Source organism: Strix uralensis, chromosome 9, assembly GCF_047716275.1.
Source record: "Strix uralensis isolate ZFMK-TIS-50842 chromosome 9, bStrUra1, whole genome shotgun sequence".
NCBI classification, from domain to species: Eukaryota; Metazoa; Chordata; class Aves; order Strigiformes; family Strigidae; genus Strix; species Strix uralensis.
Window position 1 is genome coordinate 19252147 of NC_133980.1, and position 14730 is coordinate 19266876.

At 35.6% G+C, this 14730-nt stretch overlaps 1 protein-coding gene across 6 annotated transcripts in view; it reads right to left on the reverse strand.

The window, feature by feature from the left end:
• The window catches only part of RHBDD1 (rhomboid domain containing 1), a 49643-nt gene that overhangs the window by 25721 nt on the left and 9192 nt on the right, over positions 1 to 14730 (reverse strand). For 5 of the 6 annotated variants that reach the window (XR_012630009.1, XR_012630010.1, XM_074877675.1 and 2 more), the window contains 3 exons: positions 12079 to 12211; positions 3194 to 3282; positions 1545 to 1595 (listed from right to left, as the gene is read on the reverse strand). Coding sequence is in view for 4 of the 6 variants with exons in the window: in XM_074877675.1 (XP_074733776.1) it covers positions 1545 to 1595; positions 3194 to 3282; positions 12079 to 12211 (273 nt within the window). In the remaining 2 variants the exon portion in view is untranslated. The remainder of the gene's footprint in view (positions 1 to 1544; positions 1596 to 3193; positions 3283 to 12078; positions 12212 to 14730) is intronic. The other variant, XM_074877678.1, reaches the window with a different exon arrangement.

Consider the following 14730-nt stretch of genomic DNA (forward strand, 5'->3'; position numbering starts at 1 on the left):
TCTTTACTGGCCTTTAGATCAAGTGTTTCTTAACTTGAGAACTGGAATAATGGAAATCCTGGGTAAATATACCTTTAAGTTACTGTTGGTAAGAAAAGTAGGTTAAGATCTTTTGGTTAGGAATTATAAAACAAATGCTTCAAAAATATTCAAGGGCACATAATCTCGCTTGGGGTAATTATTTAATGTAATAATAAAATTGGAGGTAGATCAGGGAGGACAAAATCCATCATGAAGAATAAAAGCAGCACTAACCTTGGCTCTCTGTGGCTTAGAGTAAGCACATCTCACTTATAAAAGACTATAAAAAATAAAAATCCCTGCATGACTAAACATCACACAACAGTTAGAATGATCAAACATATGAAATAGTTTTCATATAAGCAACCGTATAGACTACAATTTTTTCAACCAGAGAGAAAAGATGACTATGGTGAGTATACAATTGAAGTTTATAAAACCATAAAGAATATGAGGAAAATACATAAAGGTTTAGTTTCACTTCCCAGAGAAGAATTAATGAGCATCAAATGAAATTAGCAGCTAGTAGGTGCAAAACAAACGAAAATGACAGATTCTATAGCAGGAAGTAAACTTTGAAATTCTTCTTCTGTGATATAGGTGTTAAAAGTGTTCATGCCGATTCAAAGAGCTTTTGACAAATTCATGGAAGAAGAATCTAGCACAGGCTATTAAAGACAAAATTCCCCTCATAAAACTTTCTGCTGACAACATCTTTAAGTCACAAGCCACTGCACACTGGCAGATATTTCAGGGAGTTATCACTACATATTTATCCTGTTCTTACAGCAGATGCCTGGGAAGGACTATAAATCATTGCAGGAGATAAGATACACTAGGCTATACATCCCTTAGCTGATCCAACACACAGCCCTTCTCACAGCTGGCTCCTCTTCTGTCCCTCTCAGACAAGGCCTCCACCTATTATTTCTATACACTCCACATATAATGACTCAATGTTCTGCTCAAGAGGTGAATGAAACGTGCTACATACAAAGTGTATGCCAGCATTCCAACTATCCATCTATATACTGTGAAGATAGCCTAAATTTATTCTGGTGAGGAGTGGGTTTTTTGCATGTAGAGCACTTGATTTACAAAAAGTGTTCCAAGGAAGAAGTTCCTTGTCAGAGGGGGAAAAAAATCAGCCTAGAATGGAACAGATAAGTTTGCCAGATCAGGGCAGATTTACCAAGGTTCCAAGGGCTGCTTTCAGTACACACAACTTCCCCCCTGCCTCCCTTCTGCAAAAGGGATGCTATTGCCCCAGGGTGGCATTTTATGAAGTCATGACCTTAATCTGAGGTTTAAAGCCTCTTGTACAAAATACATCCACACAGTTCCCTAAAAAGGAAAGGTGAGATGTGGCCAGAGAAGTAATGTAAGTTTAGCAGGTACACATATGTGCGGAATATTTTGTATATGTTTCCATTTAACTAGCTCCTCTATAGGTTTCCTAGCATTAGCAAAAATTACTTGTAAAACTGGAATAAATTTTTAGGGAAGTGGGCGAGAGTAGTTACCTGAATAGTAGTCCTGTGGCCTGGCAGGGTCTGTGAATAAAGAAAGGCCACCTAAATGTAAGAACAGCACATGTACTATTAGAATAAAATAATGACATTGTCTTTTTAAAATACAAAAATCAAATTTAAAGTACTCTTTCTTTCAGAGTCTGTTTCATAAGATACAAATGTGAAACCACAGGTATCTACAAATTTTTCTAGCATCAGGGAGAGAATGTAGTATTGGTAAGCTTGTATGTTGTTCCAGATTGTATAGTAATGTGCCATGTTTAAGCAACATATCCATGTAGACTAGAAAAATGCAAACCAACCTAGCAAATGTTCTCCAGAACATGTAATTAATAATTTCTGTGCTGAGACTACAAAAATGGGTTAAATGCAGAGAAAACTGAGGACTGGAATAACACTGCACTGTTTCTGCTCTGCTACGCAGGAGAAAAAGATGATGTGTAGATGACATACTAGAACACTTCTTCCTCCAGGTCCTAGTCACACAGCAACCTTCACAGCAGCAGGATCGCCATAGCGTGTTTTGCTAACAGTACCAGGGGGTTTACTGCAGAACCCTACAACAATACAGTTTGGAAGAGACCTCAGAAGGTCCCTCAGAGCTGGGTTACATATGACATCAGACCAAGTTACTCAGCCAGGGCTGTATCTTGTCAAGCCTTGAAAACATCCAAGGATGAGACTGATTAACCTCCCTAGGCAGTGTAATTCAATGCTTGACTATCAGGTAACACCCCCAGGCCACAGAAACATGCAATATTAACAGTTAACTCATGTGACACTTTGTTCACTCCAGTGGGGTAGGAAATCTGATGCTTCAGTCTCTAATTTTCCACTTTAAACTGCTAAACATACATGAGTTACAGGCTGTATCACCAAACTGCGATGAAACCTCCTGTGAAAAACATACCCTTTGAACAACTAATTTCCCACTATACAAACACCATATCCATGGTCAAGTTGATGGCACAGTCATGAATAAAGTACTCAATCCATTAAGTAGTCAGACATAAACCCCAAATACTCTGACAATCAACACGAGCACAGCTGTTGTGAAGGGCTTAGACTTACAATTAAGACACTGAAAATCATAGGAGTGTTCATATCAAAGTTTGCAGGGCTGTATTTAAAACAGTTGTTAGACTAAAGATGTCTACAGATATAATCTTTTTAGAAATGAGTATTACTACAATATAAAAAGCTGTAGTAACACATTGTTGGAAAGCTTGAGAATTCCAGTAATAATTTCTCAAGTGTCCCACAGCCTTTTTCAAGCTGTAGTGAGTTCCACTAGAATGAACTCAAACAGTAGAAATCAACATGGAAATGTACTGTGTTCTGGCATGTTTTTATGGCTTCACCACACTTCATTTAAAGTGACATTTTCATTGACATCTCATGTGAAGCACTTTACTCCAAATAAACATTTGAAAAGAAGGGTAAAAGGTATTTCCCTAAGTAAAACATCCATATTTAAGAAAAGTTCTTTTTTTCTTCTGCATTCACTTTAATAATCAGCATATATTTAATTGCCTAAAAACTTGCTGGAATGGCCTAAATTTCTACATGCAAGACTTACTGAATTTCAAAAATAAAAGTTTCTCTTAAGCAGATTTTATAAATTGAACAAAACTATATACCTGTACAGGCTTTCATGATCTTCTTCAGAGGTCCCATAGTGTACATCAATCCAACAAGAATCCCTGCCAGATGTCCAGCAAAAGAAGTCCTACAGAAAAGGAAAATCTTGTGAGTGATGGAAAGACAGACATTTTTGGGAGGGATCCAGAAGGGCGAGTGCACAATTTCTTGAAACTGAGAAAGTCCCTGAGTGAGACCAAGCATAGAGAAGTGACTTGCCTGCAAGGACATACTGCCAAGTTTTCTTTCTTCATAACTACCTTAAAATGGGTAGGTATATACAGTTACAGAAAAGTACCTAACAAATATCCTGAAGAAGCTGGAAACTAATTGGAGAGATCACTTTAATTGCTTGTTTAAAGGCCAGAATACTGTTTCCCTAAAAGCATTTAAATACTTACTGAGGTAGGAAACTAGTTTTAATCTATAAAAAAAGTAAATCCACAGAATTATGCTGAAATGTCTAGGTAGGATCTACCAAAACCATTTACAGTTTCAAGTGAAAGCATAAATACAATACTTTCTACTACACTATCAATACAATCCTACAATTAGCAGGATTGTATCTGAGAAAAGCATGAATGCAGATCCATTGCAATCTTTGTAACACAGTGCCTTAAAATTAAAAGAACAGGTGAAATTCTGAGATCCAAATTCTTTTCTCTACGTACCAACAATTTCTTTAAAAAAACCTCACATATAGAATGAAAAGGCTCTAGAGTCTTCTGAGAAACCAACATGGAAGCATATGTTTACAGTAAATAAGGAGATTGGCTCCAAGTATTGCCATGCCTATGGGGTATTCCATAAATTCATAAACCAATTTTCAGCATTCAAATTAAAAGTTAACTCTTGTGTTCAATCAGGTTTTAACACTAATTAAGAGTAAAATCTTCTGTTTAAACACTATTTGTAAATTTTTCATCTCTATTATGAAGTTAGAGAAACTCATACATTAAACTTTAATATTTCCCACTGTATGTAATTATAAATGACTCAGTTCACTGTATTTACACTGGTTGTCCAAAGATTTAAGTAATATGAGCTCTTCTGCATTCATAAAGCAGAAATGAAACCTCTGTTTAATGTAAAAAGAGATTTAAACATTTTTTCATTCCAGTCAGAAATCCGAAAGAGTTACACAGATGATAGCATATGCACTCATGACAATACAACTTCCAGGCATCACTGGTAAAAGTATATAAGAAAATGCATGTGTCACTAGAGGGAGATGAAGATCAAATCTAAATTCACTCTTTTGACACCACTTAACCACAAACTTGTATTCTGCTATGTAGAGCTGCAGTTCTCTCCCATAAGTAACCAAGAATTTTTTTAAGAGTAACACATAAATGCTAATGTGACAATGTATAAGTAAGAGGTAGTTACCAAAATAAAGTATCTATAAGAAACTAATTTTCCAAACAGATTGTTCTGGAACAGATTTTCCAAATTTGTGAAAAATACATGCCTGACTTGGAAAATGTCTGTACACAGAAAACATTAAATACTTCAAGATGCCTTACTCTAGAAATCACCAACATAAGATTGATTCATCTATATTCCTGCCAGTGTTTTAAACAAATTTTATGCTCATCTTGATTTATCTGAGCACTATTCCACAAAACCCAAAAATCAAGGTTTTTACAGTATGAATAATCAAAACCCTTCAACTTAAAGTCTTTAGAGGGATATTATCCACTTCACGACTATCGAATAGGTTAGCTTACTAGATGCCTACACACTATTGACTGTTTAATTATAAATTATATTCAAGGAGTAGAAATTTATAATGAAAACATTTAAACGGGGTTTTCTAAACGAAGAATAACAACAGATACACTGGCACACATACCTATCACTGACATGCAGAAAATGCGTACATTTGATAAATCACATCAATTTTTCACCATATGCTGTCATAAAATTAATTTGAGTGTGATCAACAGTAGCACCTTGCTACTTGTAATTACTAAGGAAAAGCAATTCTGTAGGGTATAAAAAGACAGCTTCCCCTGCATTAATGAAATGCTTTATGTTACAGCCAAGTTAAGCAAACACCACTTCATTTTAGAACATGCTGTATTGTAATTTACTCAAATGATAACTTAATACCTTTTTTTGCTAATGCTTGGTATCATTTATAGTATGGAAAACATCTTCGATATTTTCCAAATGTAACAACTAAAATATACAGATAAAATGCAACTTAACCAAGAAAAAAAAACCAAAACCACAAACCAGAGTTTTATTAAAAACTTTTAACACTGTCAAAGCAAATGAAAAAAATATATGCAGCAAAATTCTGAAGTAGTTAACTTACGTCTTTTCCCGGCTGTTTTGAGGATGGGTAAGGTTCCAGAAGACTATAGCGGAATTTCTATACCCATTCTTAAGCAGGGAAAAGGGCGGGGGGGGGGGAGGAATAGAAAAGGAGGATGCTAGTCAGAGAGAGGACTACAGACTAATCACTATCTTCTGCTCCCAGATAAAACTATTTGTTCAACAATTTCTAGGGGACATGATTTGTGGATACAAGCAAGGTGAGAACACCAGAAGCAGAAAACAGATTTGTCAAATCATGTCAAATCAACCAAAATTCCTCCTTTGACAGGCCAACAAGCCTCATGGAAAAGGAGAAGTAGCAGATGTCACATGCTGAAAGAATGCAGCACTATCTCACAGCATTTGTCATAAAGAAGGCTTAAAAACCTTAAACTCTAAAACTACACTATGCAGATCCTTAAGTGGTTGGTAAACCTGACTTAATACTTATCAGTGATTCATTATCAAACTTAGGATATGAATCAAGTGGATTTTTGCAAGAGTCTATTCCAAGTATTATTTACAAACTAAGAGAAGGTGTAAGGGTCACTGGAGATGGCATTACAATTTAAAGCAACCTTGACAAAATCAAGTAGTGTTTTGGAAAAAATAGAGCGCAATTCAATAAAGACAAATATGGAATTCTGAACACACCACAGAAATCATCAACTATACAAACAGGCTAGAAGTGACTGGCTAGCAGGAGAGCCTCAGGATGGGACCTGGGGCACACAGTGAATTAAGCAATAAAGCAGATCAACATGTCAGACCACTATAGAAAACACAAGTATTTTACTGGAAATACGTAAACAGGAGCACTATCTGGAAGTAAAATGAAGTAGCCTTCCCCTCTACTCAGCAATGGTCTCAGCTGGAGAACTGAGCCTACTTTTTGCATACTGCACAAAAAGAAGAGCAACAAAAAAATGGAGAACCTACAAAAAACTTCTGAGAAAAGACTGCAGGGATCACAATCACTTAAGTCACTGAAAAATTCTCTCACAGATACAGTAATCTTAAAACATGGAAAAGATTGTCACAAATAGGAATCGATACACTCTCCACATTCTCTATCCATAGGACAAGGAGTAATGCACATAAGTTGCAGCAAGAGATTTAAAGACACTGAAGTAGAAGAACAGACTGCCTGGAGAAACTGGGGGGTCTCCATCCAGATGAGGCAGAGGCCTCCCAGACCCTGTTGGGTTCAGGGCCCATTCTCTCCCATGTTTGCCTCCACTTCGCAAGTGAAAAGGAGAGGGCTACTAAGACCCTGCAAGGAGCAATCAGAGTTTATTATAGTGATGGTCTTTAAAAATGCATTAGATTAAACATTGATAAGTATAAATTACATATACACACACATATATAAACATGTTTATATACAAACATATACATGTTTGTCCTTCTGAAGTTACCACTCAGACCATTTGTTCTGAGATCAGATTCACTCAGCTCCCCTATAATCATTCTTATTTTATAAAAAAGTAGACTAGAATTATTCAATTTAATTACAGGAAATAACTGTTTTACACATGCAATTAATGCTCTTCTATCCACATGCCTTCATCTAAAGAGAATACTCATATTTCAAATGAAATTAACTTAAATATATTTGAACTAATCCTGAGTAATACTTCAATTGTCACTCTTCTTGAGATTTTACTACATTTTACAGTGAACTTTAATTTTCAGTAGGTTGCCTTTTTAAAAAAATTGTATAATGGATTTCTTGCCTATGAGGCTGTCTCAGTTTTATCTGCAGGCATTAACGTTAATGGGAAAACTACAACTGTTTTCACAAGGTAGGATTATATGCAAAATTTAGAACCAAATGCTATGGAATTTGGCTGAAATTAATAAACAGTTTACAAAAAAGCACAAGTTGTGTGAAGAAGTCCTGTTCAAGTACGTATTACCAAGGTTCCTTTCACCTGTATTGTACGTTTCACTCTTCTTTCTTCTCTAGTCCAGAAAACTGAGGTTACTCCTATTTTCTGCTTTTTATAATAATATATAATTCTGAATAATTTTTTAAACCTCTTACAATATCAGTGATAAAGCAACCTCCATTATCAACTGATTCCACAATAGGATTTTTACGCTATTCATAAGAACAGCAATGTCTCGACTGGAACGTATACTTTACTAGCTAAAAAACTGCTGGTTTCAGTTAGACTAATGAAGAAACATTCTTGTGATTGCAACATAATAAACTACTGCCTTTTTTCCTGCTGGTTAATAAAGAAAAATTGACAGGCAATTTTTTTTTTCACAGTACAATTTTCACTTTCTATAATACCAGCTGAACTTTGAATGGGAATAAAAACAGGGTTCTTGACTTTTTAAATTGCATGTTTTTTCTCTAAATGTCAATGAGCTTTATCAGTATTAACCAATGTTCTCCCTGGTACCAAGAAATTCAAATGATGTCTCATTTAACTTTTTGTTTGAAAATGTAGATCTCCCCAGAGATCTTATTTATCTCAACCATTCACTTCATACTAATGATAATTATGCAATATGCCTAAATACTGTTTCCTGAAGACATTTGCCATCAAGCTGATGTGCACATTACTTCAGAAAAATCTTCTAAACAGAATTAATTATACTCTTTCATTTGGCTGTGTAATTCCCGTGAAAACCGGTACCACTAGAGGGAAAACCATTTGGACTGCATTTGCTCTTCATGCATGAGATTCTGACCCAATGTTTACAAGCCTCTCAGTATCAGTTTGTACATTAATGTTGTTCCACTATCCTTACAATGAATTCAAATAAATTCCTTACTGTTGGTGAATTTATGCTGAATTGTTTTAATTCTGTGGTGTCAGTCACCTGACTCAACAAACAAAAACAGAAGAAAGTCTACACCTATCACTTAACTTCCATGATTTCTAACAACAAACCCCAGTCTGGTAGGCATTATTATTTACCCATGCAATTACACCAGAGAACAAAGCCACTTATTTAGCAACAGAAGGATGTCTTTAGCTTAAGCCATTGCTGCATTCTTTAGTGAAAAGATCGTATATACCTGAATGAAAATGAAACCAAATTAAATGATTGCATAAGTAAAAGTCAACTTGTTTTACACAGCCCTATACAGGAAAATGCCACTCCTTCTTTAAATGGAAATAGGGAACTTGTTAGTAATTTTGTAACACACTGGTAAAATAGCATCAAAAAGTTAAATTTTACCAAAAAACAAAAGGTATAAAATGGTTCTCATCACATAATGCCATTCTTGTCAAACCTGGAGGTTTTTTAGTTGATCAGTTTGTTCCTGACAAAACAGTTCTCATCAATAAAAAGCATAATAAACAGTTCAACAGTAAATCTCACTGATAACCAGTGGTATTCCTAAGCATTAACAAGTGAGAAATTAAAAAAAGCAGATGAAATCAGAAAATAGATACATACAAAGAATCTCATGAGGTTAAGTTTATTAGAGCTATGCAAAATGTTTGTATTCACACCAGACGCCATACCAGAGTTGAGACTGAGAAGGGTACAAGTCAAAATTTAAAACCATATTTATCAAAATATGTTCTTATATTTTCAAATATATATAAATTAATTTTTGTGGGGTTTGTTTTTGGTGGGGCTTTTTGGTGTTTTGTGGTTAGGGTTTTTTTAATTAAAAACTCAGTATTCCTATTATGTTTACCTGTTGTGACCATGATCTGCTTTGAGATTTTGACTTCCCATGGATCCTTGAACCCAGGTGAAATGAGGCAACAACTAATTGTCATTGTTGATTCGTTATACAACTGTACTACGTTTTCAGTTGTCAGCTATGAACCCTTATGACAGTGACCTGCATCTCTATTGCCAAATGTAGATCTATTGCTGTGCTCTTGTGTGGGATAGTTCGCGGTTCGTAAAGCCTTCTCTTTAAGATGAAAAACTCTAATAAGCATCTTAAATTGCCAAAAAAAAAGTCAACAGAACTGGTTCAGATGAACACTTAATCTAGTTTATTTAGAAAAAGTTATGAAAAAGAACCTGGAAACAAACTCACAGCTAGAACTAATTTAGAAAATAGAAAAAAGTAAGAAGAATTATACATTTTATGGATTGCATCATCCACTGATCTGGAAAATGTTTTCAGACACCTGAAAGCCAGTAACTATAAAACCTACCAAAACACAGGTCAAAAGGAGGCCTAGAGAAATGCCTAAGCCAGTTTTCAGAGATGCAGTGAGCTACAGAAATGTTAGACATCTTTGAGATCCTCTGAACTCCAGAATAGCAAGTCTCGCTATTTCTGAAAAACTACAAAAAGAGCAATTCTGGACAGTCACAATACCAAACCTCAGCACTGAAATGCTGAATGCTGAAAAAAATAACATCCTCTACTCTTCTCCACTCCTAGCTTTCCACTCTCCCACTATTTTCATCCTTTCTAACTTTTAACTTTCTGAAAAAGTTTGAAAAAAACTGTAATGTCCACCTTCCAACCCCAAAGTGACTTCTTTGACAATCTGATAAGTATTTATTTCAGAAACAACCTGAAAGATAGGCTTTTCCTTCAACAGTGAGTATAAGTAAAGTACCTTCATGCTAAAGGGCTAGATGACTTAAGATACCACATGCCCAATTCTGGAAAAGGCATATAGATTAAACATAAAATAACTTTTCACAGGCCTGGTCTTCCATCAAAGAAATTATCCCAAGGATTGCTATACAAAGCCTACATCTCAATATCCTTACTTTACAGAAGGCAAAGATTTAAAAAGACATGTAATATCTTTCTAATTTCCCCATAACAAAAACATTAACGAGAAAGAAAAGAATTAACAGATGCCAGTAAAACCCTAAATCCTCTCCTAGTACACAAATCAAAGTTTCCAGTAGCCTCAATATTACTTCTGATTCCTTCATTGGTTATGGATGCTCAGGTGATCCTGATACATCACTCCACTAAGGCAGGTCCAAATTTATTGCATGTCTTTCTGACTGGACAGAATTCTGCCCCAATTACTGACCTCTTCTCTATTCAAAACTAAATTATGCAACTTGATCTACAAAGGGACACTATTTAATCAGATACTTCAAATATTACAACATGCCCTGAGCACGCAGATGAGCATGTAAGAGCAACAATTTTCATGGTTCATTTCAAGGCAGTTGGCAGTTACTAATTAAACATGTTGTGTTCTGGGACATGAATTTCTGGAGATTACTACTTGTTTTCTGTGGCCCCCATTACCATTTAAGTGCTGTGAAATTGTCCTAACTATCAATCTTGAATCTAACAAGGTAGAGGTTCTTTAGACCAGGGAACAATCTAAGCTTCCATAAAATTATGAAAAGGTATGTTCTTTCTGGACTGTCTATACAGTTTCTACCCCAAAGACATTTCTGCAGTAAAGTAACTGAAAAACAGCAGTACCCAACCACTAAACTCAGGTTTTTCCTCTACCAGATACAGTACAATATGCTCATGATATTACTTCAGACATAATGTTCTGTCATTATTCTTTAATAATAAAACAAACAGTAGTATTAAACATATCACCAAACAAAAACTATGTTCAGCTAACACGACAATTTATATTTTTCAGAAGAATGTTTTAATGCACTGAAAACTTTGGTTTTATACTTGTAGTAATGCCATGAAAGTGACCTCCAGCTCACACGTAAAATTGCATTTGGAACAGCGCACTCTGCAGTTCTTCTGTCTTTACAGCTAGGATTCCTAGCTGTAGTCAATCAGGCAGTAAGTCAGTAAAACCTGTGTTTAACGTAAATATGTGAATTCTCATTCTGGTCTAGGAAATGTTCTATTTGCTGTATCATAGTATCTGATGAGGAGTCTGTCAGTTTTGCTCCCTTTTTTTTTAATCTTTCTGAAAAGTGGGAAATTGTATATAAACTGTGATTTGGTAGTTTGTAAGTTCAGTGTCTGTACTTCACATATATTCTCCCATATGACTGACAGTTATAAAATATTACACAAGAAAATTACAGATTTGCAACTAGAACTCCAGAAATCAACTGCCAAAGAGAAAGGCACTATTCTCAACAGAGGTAGGGCCGGATGAACAGTGCTGGCAGAACTGAGGAAGGAAAAGGAGGAAGACAATCAGCAAGACTACAGAACAGTGAAATTGCATAAAATTTGCAAAATACTAGATGATAACTTTATCATAAATTAGAGGAGTGACTACAACAAATGGACAGAAGGCACTAGGACAGAAATAGTAAGCAAACAATGGAATGCAGTTTTGTTAATGAAGCCCTTGCCACTACAGTGTATTAGTTTGGTTACTTTGCTGAAAATGCATGTCCCTTTTCCTTGTCAATCAACTTTTGTTATCTTCCCTCAAATACTGAATACCTTCTGGGCACAGTATTTCAGGTTTTTATTTTGAAATGTGCTCAAAATAAAGGGTGTTAAGGAAAAAAGCAGACTGTAGCCTTAACACTTAATCGTAGCCTCAACGCTCCATGTGGATACCAGCTAACACTACACATACTTCATAATACATGTCAAACTACTTCAGATAGCCCAAATTTCTTCTTCTAATTTTGAAATATTAAACACACTTACCCTGGGGAGATTAAATGAATAGCCACCAGCTCCACCCAACAAGCATATTTGCTGGATATCTGCAATCCAAGGATGCTGCTGACTCTTCCTGGATTGTAATGGTTGTTAAGAACTTTCAAAGCAAACAAGACTCCTGCAAAACAGAAGAAATCACATAAAGACAGAAGTAGTTGTGCCCAAATAATAAAGAAATGCAAACAACTACTAAAATTGAAGTACCATACAGTTTCACAGTACTGTGAAGCATATTGTTGCATGCCAGAACAACAGCTCCAAGCTGTTTTTTCAGTGCTACTTTTCAGTGACTTAAAAAAAAGGAATAAAAAAATTATATGTTTGTATAACAGCCAATTCTAAGTTGCTTTTTAATATGCCTACTCACTGTAGCTATTCAGGTATTCAAAACAATACAAACATAATTTTAAAATGGGAGTTCTAGTTGAAATAATTGACAAAATTATTGAACTCAAAAAAAATATTCCATGAGTTGAGAAAAGCCATTACTGAAAACAAGAGATACATGTGAAGTTCAACAGTAAGCTCAAATTCTGAAATGAAAATCATTTTACATATACTCCAGAATCACTTGTTTCTGAAAAAAACAGTAGATAAATCAACTTTAATGACAATAAATAATCATTCATTTCTATTTGACTGCTACTGTTTTATCATGCAAGCAATAGCTAATATGACAGAATGAATTCACATAATTTACTGGAACTTTCAAAATGTTTTTGAAGTTCCTCTCAAGAGAAAGCTCACACAGTTGTCTGAAAAAAACCTCTGAAAAATCAACAAGTACTAGATTTGACATGGAAAAGACAGCAAAGTTGAACATCAATACAGCTGTACTAGATAAAATCATGAAAAAGGCTCCCCTCCCCTTCTAACACCACAGAAAACAAGAGATAGCAAAATTCCTTAATCTATCCAGTGACGTAAATATTGTTATTCTACAAACAAATCTAAACAAAGGTGTGTGTATGCACATACACACACATACTCATGCTATTTTCCGCTGATAAAACTGGACTTGTTCAGAAACTCTGAATTTACTAAAGGGGAGAAATATCTGATAGCAGCAGTGCAGTTTAGGAGTCATCTCCATCCAATCCTCTTTTGGCTCACCAGAACCATGCACAGCTTCTATTTTTTTCAATTTTTTTTTTTTTTTTTTTTTTTTAAGTGTCTGGTCTGTATTGTCAGGTTCCATCCAGTGGTACAAGGGGCAGGTCTGTTTCATCCATTTAAAATAAAATTTAAAAAAAATAAATCCAGGCATCCTAAAATCTTAAAACCTGTTAAAGTGAACAGGTCAAATATGCATACAGATTGGCTCTTAAAGAAATAATTACCAGGAAAACATTCATATTTTCTTCAACAGCTGTTCCATAGACATGCCACTTGCCCCAGCTGAAGACAAATTACTTATGCTGAAGGTCATGTTGAGAATGCTGAAGGTTTAGAAAGATCAACTATGAATACTAAATCTGTCAGAGCTACTTTCACCTGCTGCCTGAATAATAGTCAAATGCAGGTGCAAGAGGCTGCAGACCCACATTTCCAAGCTTTGAATAGTCAAAAGATGCTGCAAAAGGTAAGTGACATCAGAACAGGTTGCAATACTCGATGTTAGATCTGAACTATTTTACCTTGCAGAACATGCAAATTAAAATCCAATTAGGTAATCCTAAATGGACAAAAAGTCAAGCTTTTTGTCCCCTGCACAAATGGCTTAGTAGATTAGAGGTTTATCCCACTCTTTTTAGTTCACTAAAAAATCCAAAATATATGGTCCAGGTGATATTGTAGTATGGCTGACATGAGTCTCTTGTAAAGAATGAAATGGGGGCCCCATCTGGCCCATCATCACTGCTCACCCTGCCTGCCAGCACCACTGCTCTTCAGTAACTTGGTCCCTTTTGCCATAAAGCATGGGAAGCCATAAACCTGCATCACCTGGATAATTATATCACTAAATCTAACTTCCCTTCTGTTGGTTCGAGGGAAGGGACATATAAATTGCTATCTGGCTAATTGAGAAGCTGGAGACTAATCTGGTGAAAAAACCTTACAGTGAAATCTCAACACTACCCAATTATATAGTAGTATCATATTCCCAGTTATAAAGAAGTTTCATCATAAATTTTTGAAATATTCACCCTTCTCATTCCCAGTAAGAACTGTGTTGATACTAAGCTGTTTTAAGGTATGAACTAATAGGAACATATAGGAAAAACCTCACATGGATGGTACATTATATAAGCAAATACCTGAAACAGATACTTCTTCACAATTTCTAGATCTCAACTTCTCATCCTACAGTCTAGGATGATACAACAGGTTCAAAAAGAAGCTTGATGGCAGCACCTCCTGGTTGTTCACAGAGCATATTACAGAGCACATTTCCCTCACAAATCACCCAGCAATAGTTGGAATACCGTATAAAAAGTAACCCTAGAAAGTCCAGCTGAGACTGGATCAAGTGCATATATTTCAGTCATTTTACCACTAATAATAAATATTCAGTGGGGTTCTGCAGTCACTGTTAGGGAACAGCAAGAGTGAGATGCTCTGCAAAGGAAGTATATGCCAGAGGAACAGGGAGGCAGGTAGGCGGCACCCTCCCCAGCAGGGGCCCAGCTCCACAGC